Source organism: Bos mutus, chromosome X, assembly GCF_027580195.1.
Source record: "Bos mutus isolate GX-2022 chromosome X, NWIPB_WYAK_1.1, whole genome shotgun sequence".
Lineage (NCBI taxonomy): Eukaryota > Metazoa > Chordata > Mammalia > Artiodactyla > Bovidae > Bos > Bos mutus.
The window spans coordinates 109,141,113-109,153,102 of record NC_091646.1 but is presented as its reverse complement, the minus strand read 5'-3'; the positions used below and the strand labels follow the sequence as shown (position 1 = coordinate 109,153,102).

At 39.0% G+C, this 11,990-nt stretch overlaps 1 protein-coding gene across 4 annotated transcripts; it reads right to left on the bottom strand.

Annotated features, from left to right (window-relative positions):
* Nucleotides 1–3,902: 3,902 nt before the first annotated feature.
* Nucleotides 3,903–10,732, bottom strand: NXT2 (nuclear transport factor 2 like export factor 2). Of its 4 annotated transcripts, none has more exons than XM_070366406.1 (5): nucleotides 10,593–10,732; nucleotides 10,323–10,407; nucleotides 8,898–8,984; nucleotides 6,979–7,123; nucleotides 3,903–6,105 (listed from the first exon to the last, which is right to left on the bottom strand). In XM_070366406.1, exons 2-5 carry the CDS (start codon nucleotides 10,335–10,337, stop codon nucleotides 5,924–5,926), a joined length of 429 nt encoding a protein of 142 aa, XP_070222507.1. In that variant the 5' UTR covers nucleotides 10,338–10,407; nucleotides 10,593–10,732; the 3' UTR covers nucleotides 3,903–5,923. The 4 variants fall into 4 exon arrangements, with proteins under 4 accessions (XP_070222507.1, XP_070222506.1, XP_070222505.1 ...); XM_070366405.1 differs by having other exon boundaries at nucleotides 10,530–10,688; XM_070366404.1 differs by lacking the exon at nucleotides 10,593–10,732 and having other exon boundaries at nucleotides 10,323–10,490.
* Between the last annotated feature and the right edge of the window lie 1,258 nt (nucleotides 10,733–11,990).

Below are 11,990 nucleotides of genomic sequence, written 5' to 3'. Positions count from 1 at the left end.
CTCACACACAAAATATGTCTGAAGAGCCAAGATTAGTACGTCATTCCTTTGAGTTATGGTATTGTTCCAGCTGCTTCCAGACAAAATATAACAACCCCAAGAGATAGAAGCCAGTCATCTCCATGGTGAGTTTATGAGTTAAACTTAACTTGAAAGTGGAGGGTGGGGCCTGAGGTGATGACTCTTAGGATAAGAAGTTTGGGTGGGATGGAAAGAGGGATTTGAGAGGATGGCAGGATAGGACCAGAGTCTGAAATTGGGGAGATTTTTAGGAAGCATGACAGTGTAGGGCCTCAGAAGATTGGGAGAAATGGGCACATGGAAGAAGGAGGTCCCCATTATTAGTTTTGGACTGGTCTCCCATACATTTGTAAGCATATGTATGTATATTTTATTAAGATATTTATTTTTGGCTGCAAACCCTCTCCAGTATTCTTGCCTGAAGAATTCCATGGACAGAGGAGCCTGGCGGGCTATAGTCCATAGGTTTGCACAGAGTCAGACACAACTGAGCAATGAACACTTTCACTTTACACTTTCAGTTCTTAGTTGCGGTACATGGGCTTATTTTTAGTTGTGGCATGCAGGCTCAGTTGCCCTGTGGCATGTAAGAATCTTAGTTTCCCGATCAGGGATCAAACTCACGTCCCCTGCATTAGAAGGTGGATTCTTAACCACTGGACCACCAGGGAAGTCCCATATATATGTATTTTAGCTGCATTTCTCATTCTAAGATGCAAGGGCATCCTTAACTGCCATGCAGTGATGATAAGTTTCCTATCCAAGGGAGGCTAAATTTTCTAGTTTCTCTCCCCTACTTCCTCCTTTTACTTTCAGTTGTTTAGAAGGCAAAACTTATCCAACTGCCCCTCTGCCTCCCCCCAGCTAATTTCTCTTCGGTCCCTTGTCCAAGCTTGCAATGTCTCACTAGCAACATCAAGAGACAATGAATTTTTATCCCTGAGATTGGACCTGGACCACTGGGAATCCTGGGTGTCACCGATGGACAGATGAGCTTATTAGAGAAGTCCTTCCCAAAGGCTCCTTCAGAAACAACACGGAAGGGTTAGGGGAAGACAGAGTAGGCTGGCCACCTCAGGCAGCTTGGGGCTCCAAGGCGGACTGCAGCACCTGCAGTTGCTAAGTGTTGCAGACACCTCTTGCTGATATCCTGCCGTTGAGTAAGAGAACTGGAATCAATAATGTTCAGGCCCACTTTTTTCCCCTTTATAGAAAGACCTCTCAAAAATACATTTGCAAATTGCTATCCTTGCTTTTCTTAAAGGCCCTCAATCTCCTTTCATAGTTAAAAAAAAAAAAAGTTGTTTCTATCTGTATCAATCAAATCTTAGGCTGTTTGTGGAGCTGGACAAGTCCTGCTAAGATTTACACCTTAGAGCCCACCATAGCCTTTGTTAAACTATGTTTTTTTTCCTCCCAATGCACTGTGTGGCTTGCAGGATCTTAGTTCCCCAACCAGGGATCGAACTCATGCCTTGGAAGTGAAAGTGCTGAGTCCTAATCACTAGACTTCCAGGGAATTCCCAACCAGGAGGGTTGAATGCAGATGTGTGGGGTGTCCAAGAAGGGAGGGAAAGAGAAAAACACATGAAATTGACTTAAAATAGGCTGAAATACAGTGTATTTGGTATCAAACCGTGTTCAAAAATGCTTCTGCTGGAATGCCTTCTCAGTTCTCTGCTTGGACATATGAAATAGGGCAGCCTCCTCTGTTTCATCTTTGTTTCATTGCCACACATCCTATTCCCAGATTCTGCCTAAAGACTAGCCTAACCAGTTGTTTTCTTAGCTTTGAACTTCAGGTACAAGATAAGGAATGGGAGGAAAACAGGCCTGCCCCTTCATTGTCCTCCACAAATATGACATGCCTGAGAGGAAGTTTTTGATTTTTTCTAAGCCTCAGGTGACATCACCAACACATCACTGCTTTTTAAAAGCCAATCCTCCTCTCCACCCCCTGCTAGAAAGTGATGGCAAAAATATTATGCTTTCTCTATTTTCATGCTTTCCAAACTACTGGTACAATCTAACAGGAAGTTGTAAAAATCAATTAAGTAGGCTATGATCAGCACTTTAAAAATTAATAAAATGAAGTAGAAAATACCAAAAGCACATCACAAAATAAAACACGAGTTTTATTTTAGACATGTAATTTTTATTACTAGTTTGTTATATGTAGATGTATTTGTATACTGGCTTGTGACATTTTACACCTCTGTGGATTAGAGCAAAACTTTGAAAACCACTGATCTAGAGGGTGCATATACTTCAATCTCAGATAGAGTCTGTAGTCTAAGACCCTCCACCTGACACATTATTTCAACAATATTTTATAGTTCTCTTTTTAGGGCTTCTCTGAGAAGCAAAATTGATGTACATAGCCCACTGATAAGTCACCAAGAAATCTTTTGTATAGAAAGATGCATTTGACAAAGAAGGGCAAATAGCTGATAAAATACAGCAGAGTTTGGTAGCAACTGTTTTGATGAAGTATATTTATTATAGAGACAGTCGACTGTTAAATAAAAAAGCTAAATATGCCCTACCATATCTCCCTAAATATATAAGGTTATGTTAAAGCACATCTGTGCTTATTCTATCATATATTAAATCAATAATTTAATATTAAATAATTAAATTATTAAAAAATCAGCAAATGAAGTCCCCTGCAATCAAATTTCCTGCATCAGTAATCTCAAGCAAGTCAATCCAGCAACATTTCAGAATAAAATGCCTTCTTGACTTTGACTACTTGCTCCTTTCCCAAACACTGCATTTATCCTTCAACCTCATCGAGAGTTATCTTTTTTGACACACTGTATGTTATTAACAGGCTTCCCTGGTGGCTCAGTGATAAAGAATCCACCTGCAAATACAGGAGATAGGGGTTCAATCCCTGGGTCGGGAAGATCCCCTGGAGAGGGAAATGGCAACCTACTCCAATATTCTTGCCTGGAAATTCCATGGACAGAGGAGCCCGGTGGGCTACAGTCCGTGGAGTTGCAAAAGAGTTGGATACCACTTAGCTAAACAACAAATACATTACTAGGAAATTTCCAGAAACTAGGAAAATGCTGATTCCTGTTCACCAAGGCACTTACATGCTTAAATAAGGTCTGTGGTTCTTTCAGCCTTATGAGGTAGACATGAAAAGCAAATAACTTGGTGATAGAGTTTGAGTCATGAGTCATTAACCTTTTAAGCTTACAATCTTTTACTTTCACTAATGCCTACAAATTTACACCTGAGTAGATACCTAGCCATTTTTATCTAGCAAAATTCATTACTGTATTTCATCAGTCTAAGACACCATTGATTTTAAGACAGTATTTTATGTACCACTGAGAAAGGAAAAAAAAGGCTGATTAAAGTATGCTTTAGCAAGAAGTTATAATACATCAATTTCAGGGGTATTAAATTGTCAAAAATATGTGCCTCATTGAAGAGATGAAATACAGGGGTTGATTTCAAAGGCTGTTGCCTCTTCTCACTCCTCAAGTGTCTGTTGACATATTTTTAATGTAGAATTAAAGTTAATGGGACCATTTTTTTCCCCCTGAAAATGAACTGTCTTTTGGTTTCACTGCCTACTGAATTTTGGCTGTTTTTTTTTTTTTTTTAGTATTTGGCTAGTTTTTCAAACTTAGAATTTCTAACATTTCACTAGAAACTTCACTGCTACTTCAAACAGGTGATCTCAGGAATGTTATTTGGTAGGAAAAGGGGGAAGAACAAGGTAGGCTAGAGAAAAGACAAGGTCCTAGTTGTCAATCACTGTTTTCAATATCCTAACTTAAAATTCTTTTTTAAACCTTATAGTGTAAGAAGAAACAACTAACTGCTCTGGAGCCTCAAAAAAATCAAAAGACCTTAAACCAAGCTTGAGAAAACTTGTTAAAGGCAAATTTTATTTTTTTAAGTTACAAAAATATGCGCATGTCAAAAATACAGTCTAGTCCATATAAGAGTAGTTCCAGCCATTTAAAAGTTATACAGAGTTTGGAAACAGCAATTCATACACAAGTCTTAAAGCACTAAAGTAATGAACAGTATACATACAACCAGTCAATTCAGTTATTGCTAGTTATATGCCACTTTTACTTGAGACTGTTCTCCTTTAGGGAAAAGGCAATATTTGGGCAATCTGATTGTTGCTACTAAAGCTGTGGTTTTAAAAAGTCAATCCAAAATTAGAATAAATTCAGTTTGAGTAGAATATGTGTAAGCTTTAGTCAATATTACAAGAAGGTGTGGTCTAAATTTCTGTTCCATCCCTTTCTCCTACTTAGTTCTATATCAGAAATGTGACATGTAGTTTGTGACAAGAGTAAATGAATCATTGATCTTCAAATTAAGTAACAAGAAACACTGAGTTGGAATGTGGAAACAAAGCTGGCACATCTAGTGTAACAAGATGAGAATGATGAATTCAGGGATGGAAAAATGTTTAAATTTTAACCAAAAAACAAAGACTTCTTTCTCTTTAGATGCTGAGACACAGAACGAATCAACTGGTTTTTCTTAAGTTTATAGGCTATGAAGATATGCTGTTCTCTATCTTTTCCAAAAAGTAAACGTGAGCTATATAACAGGAACATGTTTTAAACAGATCTATTTGCTCAATGCTGTATGGAAGAACACCATCATGAGATTAAATAATTTTAGCTTTAAGTAGTAAAAAGATCATGCAGTTGACAGTGTAAACACAGGGAACAGATCACTCACTTGGGGGTGGGTAGTACGTAGCAGACTTTTGGTCTGAAGTTCATGTGGAAGACTTAGAAGTTAAGGGTCCCAAAGAGAGAGCCATGGCTTTGTTTCCAACTTTTCTGTCAGACCCTGCTGAAGGGTCAGGCTTATTGCTGACATTTTCCCCCAACAAGTTCTTAAATAAATTGAAACATATACTGGTAATAAGTATTAGGTGAACTAGAAAAACATTTAAAAATAATTCTTAGAACAAAAGTGACAGTCATGACCTTTTGGTAAAGATACTTATTACCTTAATGACTTAAATCCTAAAATTAGGCTACATTTTTAGGAGGTAGAAAACAAATACCCAAAGTGTACCACTTGGCCATCCTTCCTTACTTGTGGCCAACCTCGGATCTATACATTTTTCACTCCTCATTCTCCCGCTAAAGCTATTAGTCCTACTACCATTTACTATTTAAAGTTATAGACCTGGAGCTGCCAAGAAAAAGCTTTTAAAGAAGTCTTGCTTTTAAGTCACTGAGTGTATCCAACACTCGGGTATCAGTTGAGAACATTTTACATCTCTCGAGTAGATTAACTTTATAAGAAAACATGCCAACATGAAAAAAATTACTTAATATAAAAAGACTATTGAACATCTCTACATGTGATTCTAGTATGTCAGAGTAGTTATGTAAACCTAAACTAGTAATGTGTTCATTGAATTGCTTTGAAAAAGCCTTATACATAAACTGCATTACCAGTGTTAAACGAAAAAGGTACATTTCATACTACAAAATTAACCTAAATTCACCTAATAACAAGAACAATAAACACTCCACTTCCTCCCAGAAAGTTACATTGTGCTGATATCCCATAGATAGTACTATAAAAGGATTTTATTTTTGCAATATGCTGGGCTCACAGTGAGTATGCTAATACAGCAATCATGGCTATAATGTTACTGTAAGAATGTCATTAGTGAAACATGTATAAGGCATGTAGAAAACTAGCATTAAAGCTCTTAAGGGCAATGATTTAAATTGGCAGCTGCTAGAAAAGGTGCTGCTAGAAATAAAAAATATTAAAGAATTTAGTTTCGGCACATACTAGTTTTCAATGCTTCCACAATGAAATGAATTAATAACTCACATAAATTTCTGTTGCTGGAACTAATGGACCAAAAAATAATGGACTTCTGCCCCCTTTAAATAGTAGCCCAATCTTGAAAACGGAAGCAGTCACTTGCAATCTTCCACACGGTATTGTTAGCAGTAGTCTGAGCAGTCAGCAGGAAGTTCTGGTTGAAGTAGTGTTGCTTGTTGCCATCAAACTTCACAGTTCCACTGGTCACAACAAGAACTGTGGTCTGGGACTGAGTAGCTTGCTCTGCACCCACACAAGAAAAGAGAAGAGGTTGGATTCTTTACACAAGCAGATTTGCAGGCTTAAACACATTGCCTATAACTTAAACACTAAAAAAAGTTTCATAAACTGTCTTTACTTTAAGCATAATCTTGAGCATGCCCACTCAGAGCCAGAAAACTCAATAACCATTTCAAAGATACGAACATTATTTTCAGTCCAGAAAGATTTGGGGTACTCTAAACTTTCAATATCTAGCTTTTTGGTTCCTGTGTTAATATCTCCTTTTTTTTTTTTTTAAACAGAACTTGGTCAAATTTTGTTTCTTAAGTTTTCATTCTTTTCAAGAACTATAAAGGCAAAAAATCACTCAGGAAACTACTGTTTAAGATGCTTAGGACCCCACCTAGAGGTTAATCTTATAAACTGCATCAATCTGCCTGGAATCAAAATCTGCCTTGACAAAAGCTACCCTTTCACGTAACAGAGTAAATTGCGGTGAAATTTTAATAGGTTGTAAGATAATAAAACACATTAATCAGAGATATGGTACATTTTTTTCTCATGAGACATTTCAAGGTACAAAGGGCAACTATATATTTAGGGAATACAGAAAGTTGTTCCTCTCCATCAACAGAAATCATCGTAAGGCTCAATTTGCCACATGACTTTTAATAAGCCACACAATCACTCAATCTACCAAAACCTACCACTGGCTCTCTGGAATTAGATGCATCTAAATGAAGATCAAAAGTTTGATTTGACAGCTGAATTCTTCATGTTTAACTTATTCAAAAAAGTAATTACTGCTACCATTGAAAGTTGCTAGCTGCTTTTGGTGTTAAAGTTCAGTGCCCACTAAAGGAAAACAAGTACCTCAAAAGACCATGATCTTACCATGAACTGGCTGGCAATCTAACATATTGACCTGGAATTCACTAGAAGGCAACATGTCAAAAAAATTGGCTAGGGCTTCCAGCCCTGTAACAACATTTCCATTCCATATTAAAGTGGCCTTGTCCAGATACAGCCTGGTTAGTGCCTAAAAAGGAAGAAAAAAGAAAAAAAGGGGTAAGATTTTTGCTTTTGGGCAAATTATCTTGTAGAAATGGATTGAAAGGCTACAGTGAGTGTTTAAACATTTTTATAGTTCTTTCTCCATCTCTCCTTCCCTTGCCCCCTCCCACAGAGGACAATGTGAACAAGGTATCTGCCTTATAAAGTTGCCCTTAAATGGGTATTATCCTGTGCTGTGCTATGCTGTGCTTAAATGCTCAGTCGTATCCAACTCTTCGCGATCTCATGGACTGTAACCCTCCAGCCTTCTCAGTCCCTGGGAATCTCCAAGCAAGAATACTGGAGTGGGTTGCCATGCCCTCCTCCAGGGGATCCAAACCCAGGTCTCCCACATTGCAGGTGGATTCTTTACCAGCTGAGCTACCAGGGAAGCCCTCTTAATATACTAGGCAGCTAGCTACTTTTTTTTCATCTTTCACTTTAGCCACACTGAGAAACCTTTGTATCAAATGGATAGAGAGACTTTTTTTTTAAGTTTTGCTTTCTGTAATTAAAATGAATTAAATGATCACAGGTTTCAAAGCCCTTGCATCCTGGAACCAGTTTGAATCTCGCTCCCTTTTCTAATTCTATGAACAAAGTTGTCTGTCAGGCCCTACCTGTACCTTTCAATCCTAGTGTTTATATACATGTGAGCCCTTTAATGTTTGAACCATTTAATGTTGTAGGTGTTAAGAAGAATTAGTTCCTTTTATCACCATGGAAATAACATATTCTGTCCAAAACAATCAGTAGTACTTGCTAAAGCAGAGTCTTTGATAAGTCAAATAAGTTAAAACTCAAATAAGGCAGAATTCAACAGTTAACTCTTTAGTCCCTGGAGTCAGTCACAGGAATTTAGTGTGTCAAAGGGGACATTATTTGCTTAGCTCTAAATTTTAACTTAAAGGGCCAACACATATCTGGACTCTGGAAATGAACTATGCTGCTTTCTTTTTTTGCTACTTTGTCCTTGAAGGCACCAAGGCCCAACAAATGTCCACTGTTACATCCTGTGCCAGGTCCCACATCATCAAACATCAGTATCAAGAACTTCTTTTTAATCTTCTGCCTTAACAAAATAGCTTTTAGAGATATTAACTTCTACAGCATAGACAAGAGTTCTCTAAAACATGGTGTTATACCGATAAGAGACCTAGTGAAGATTCTAGGTCACATACAGAAATCCTTAGAAGATATGGCTCAGGAACACACTGCAATGAAAAAAGCTGATGAAGTGAGAACTTTCTCTGTGGAAGACTAAAAGTATCCAAGCCAGGCAGATTCTGTTTGTGAGTGCCAGATACAGCTGTGAGCTTTAACACAAAATTATCAATTAATATATGAAATTAAAGGGGCAAATCAGGGAACATTCTCTGTAATGACAGACCCCTTCACTAGCACTAATACTATTTTAACCATATTGGTTAAATATGTGATTAAGAAAATGTAACGAATTTAAGTAAATATATGTTGGGTCCCATGTTAAGTGCAGTATTTAATTCCCATTTACCACCCTAAAAATAAAACAGGGTTGAGAGAGGTTAGCAACTTGCCCAAGGTCACAGAGCTTGGCAAACACAAAGCTGGGGTATGATTCCACAGTTCAGACATCCATAATGCCATACCAACCCTTTCCTAAGCAATGTGCTTTTAGAGAACATAGCTATCACTTATGCAATTCGGATGAATGGCTGGCTCAAAAAAAAAAAAAAAAAAAAACTGGTATTTAATAAAGAATAGTAGTCTGTAACACTCACCCGTCTTCTTTTGTCCATTGTCTCATAGTAAATATTGACAAATTCCTCAGCAGCTCTGCATGCCTGATCTACATAAGTTTTAAATTCCTACAAGAAAAATTTCATTAAAATGTAATTACCACCCTTCCAACTCCTCACAAACATATCACCAACAAAAGCTGATGGTTTATTTCAATCATTTTATAACTCCATACACAGTCTACATTCTTCCACATAAATTTGGACATTTTTAAGATTAGGGCCTAAGTTTCCAACTTTCACTATTTTTAAGTACATTATGGTTAGGACATACTAACCATTCATTAGTGAATTTCAGTTTTTTCTTACTTTAAACATAAATTTACAATCTTTGCATGGCAACTGGTGTTTCAGGCTTTCAGTATTTTAGAAAACATTTACCTTAATAAAAAACGATGGGTTCTGAACCGTAAAAAAAAAAAAAAAAAAAAAAGGCAGGGGGCGGTGCGGGCAGGCTCGAATTGCCATTGAATAAGTTAGCAAATTGTTGAGTTCCCTTTTCAAGCTGCTAAGTTATTGATAAGTTATTCAAAAGTTGTTGAATGAGAAAAAAACTGAGTATGTTCTATGAACTTGTTTGAAAAATTAGGTACTCAGAAAAACGTCCTCACATTATGTAAAAATTTACAGGAGTTTGTAAAGGATTTTAGCATATGTGCTGCCAAAGCGAGCAATGTAAAGGATTTTAAAACGGAAGAAAAGAAATGCTGTTGCGGTTTTCTCCTGCGAGAAAATTACTTTCTTCCCCAGCCATTTACCAGACCAAACTATTATTTGAATTAAGAACTAATTTCATTTCACTCTCAGGTAATTGAAAGTTATTTAAATCGTGAAAGGATTACAAACCATAAGCAACAGACCCAACATTCCCGACTCTCGCTGCTACTGCTGCTGCTAAGTCGCTTTAGTCGTGTCCGACTCTGTGAGACCCCAAAGACGGCAGCCCACCAGGCTGCCCCGTCCCTAGGATTTTCCAGACAAGAACACTGGAGTGGGTTGCCACTGCCTTCTCCAATGCATGAAAATGAAAAGTGAAAGTGAAGTCGCTCAGTCGTGTCCGACTCTTAGCGACCCCATGGACTGCAGCCTACCAGGCTCCTCCGCCCATGGGATTTTCCAGGCAAGAGTACTGGAGTGGGGTGCCATTGCAACTCTCGCTAGTTCCCGTCTTAGGTTCCTTTCCAGGATCGGAAAGCTACTGAACAGCCCTGGGAGGCGGCGGGGTCGGGGGTCGGGGGTCTGCGGTCCGGGAATAGTGAGGGGCTTCAGAGAGCGGGCCCCGCCCCCGGCGCCTGGCGGGCCAAACCCTGATTCGCCGCTTGACCAAGTGACCAGCAACCAGCCCGCCCCAGAGCCCCTCCCCTCAGCCGCCGGCGCCCGGCACCCTGCGGTGGCTGGGGCACTCACCACAGCCATGGCCATCGGGGAATCCGAATTGTCCTTTTCCTTCAGTGGCGACTTCACTACGTCCTCCTGTCTCTGGTTCCCTCGCCTGTGGGATGATCAAATACTTAGCAAGACAGCGAAACCCGCCAAACGCACAGAATTCTCTGCCCGCCCATTCTCTCCCGGAAGTACCTCGGTCCTATGTTAAAATCACCCCGATGTACCAACCTTAAATACAATTCTCTTGAGTTCCGACCGTCCCGTCCCGTCCCGTCTGCCTTATGTACTCACTTGTTTGATATTTATTAACTTAGTTTGAAAAAAAAAAAAAATCACTCCGCTTTTGTAACTGGGTAATCTTAACAAAAGTATCCATTCCTCCAACACGTCCGAGGACAGCAAAAAAAGACCTATTTAAAGCGTCCAAATGTGCGGGCTCTTCGCTCCAGGGGGAGGGGAAAGGGCTAGCTGATGAAACCTACCAGATCTGTAAGCGAGTAGAAAAACTGGGTGGTGCTTGGGGAAAAGCGTGCAACAATACTGGTAGAAAATGGCGTAAGGTTCTGGAACCTTCTCAAAGACTCAATCTTAACTGAATTTACCCGTGTCTCAGTAATACTCCTTATTCTCTACTTTGATTTGGCACTATTCAGTGGAAAACAACATGCTTAGGGTCACAAAACTAATTGTAATTCAAATCCAGTTTAACTACCACTGCAACCGGACTCCACTCCCCAACATACTTCAAAACCACTCAAAGTCCCCAACGATTTCTGGGCAGTCAAGTCAGTCAGATATTTTGATAGTCTTTTACCACGAATAGCTGGTGTGTGGCTCCTCAGAAAAACTTCTTCTTTGGTACTATTCTCTGTCTCCGACCAGTCACTTCAGAATTTTCTCACACTTCAATCTGCTTTTTTCCTGTCTTCCTCCCTTCTGTATAGCTCTAACTGAAGCGACTCTTCCCCGTACCCTATGACCTCTGCACCCGTCTTATTGACGTCACTTCCAGGGTGTCTTCCTGTTTAACACCTCTGTCCTCCTACGTGGTCTCAACTGTTACTTGTATGCTAACGAATTTCAATAACATGTGTCCAGCACCGCCCTCCAACTCGTCTCTGGGTTGCAATTCTATTTATTGAATTTCACTAAATATGGACATCAGCGCGCACTACAGGCTTCTCAGACTTGGTGAGTCCAAAATTTGAATGCGTTTTTTCTTCTGCGCTTATAATCTTCTGTATGCTTTCTGTTATCCGTGCTTGAATTTTTGGAATGTTTCTATTTAATTTTTTTTGGTGTCTTTCCCCTCCTCCTCCCATCATTGTAAATTATTTGTTCATTCAACAAATATTTATTGAATGCATACTATGGGACAGGCATTGTGCAAGGTTCTGGATATATAGTGATGAGCAAAATAGACATGATCTATACCCTCATGAAGCTCACAAAATAATTGTGAATAATGGACAATAAGTGAAACAATGGATTACAGAGGAGTTCCAAGTAACTTGCCCAATTCTGCTCATTCTCCCTCCCTCCCACCCCATTCCGCCTTTCTTTCTCTTTCCTCGACACAAACTTTGATTGCTCTATTCTTATTTTTTCCAAAATTCTTCTAGTTTTTGAAGACCTATCTTAGGCTAGCCTCAATTTTCCCTTCCAGACTTCTCTCCTATTATTTACCAA

Coding starts and splice junctions, on each gene's coding strand:
- NXT2 (XM_070366403.1), bottom strand. CDS start 9,782: ATGTTGGGTCTGTTGCTTATG. Junction 7,124..8,897: donor CAATGGACAAAAGAAGACGG/GTGAGTGTTACA, acceptor CTTCCTTTTTAG/GCACTAACCAGGCTGTATCT. Junction 6,106..6,978: donor AGATTGCCAGCCAGTTCATG/GTAAGATCATGG, acceptor GTGTGGGTGCAG/AGCAAGCTACTCAGTCCCAG.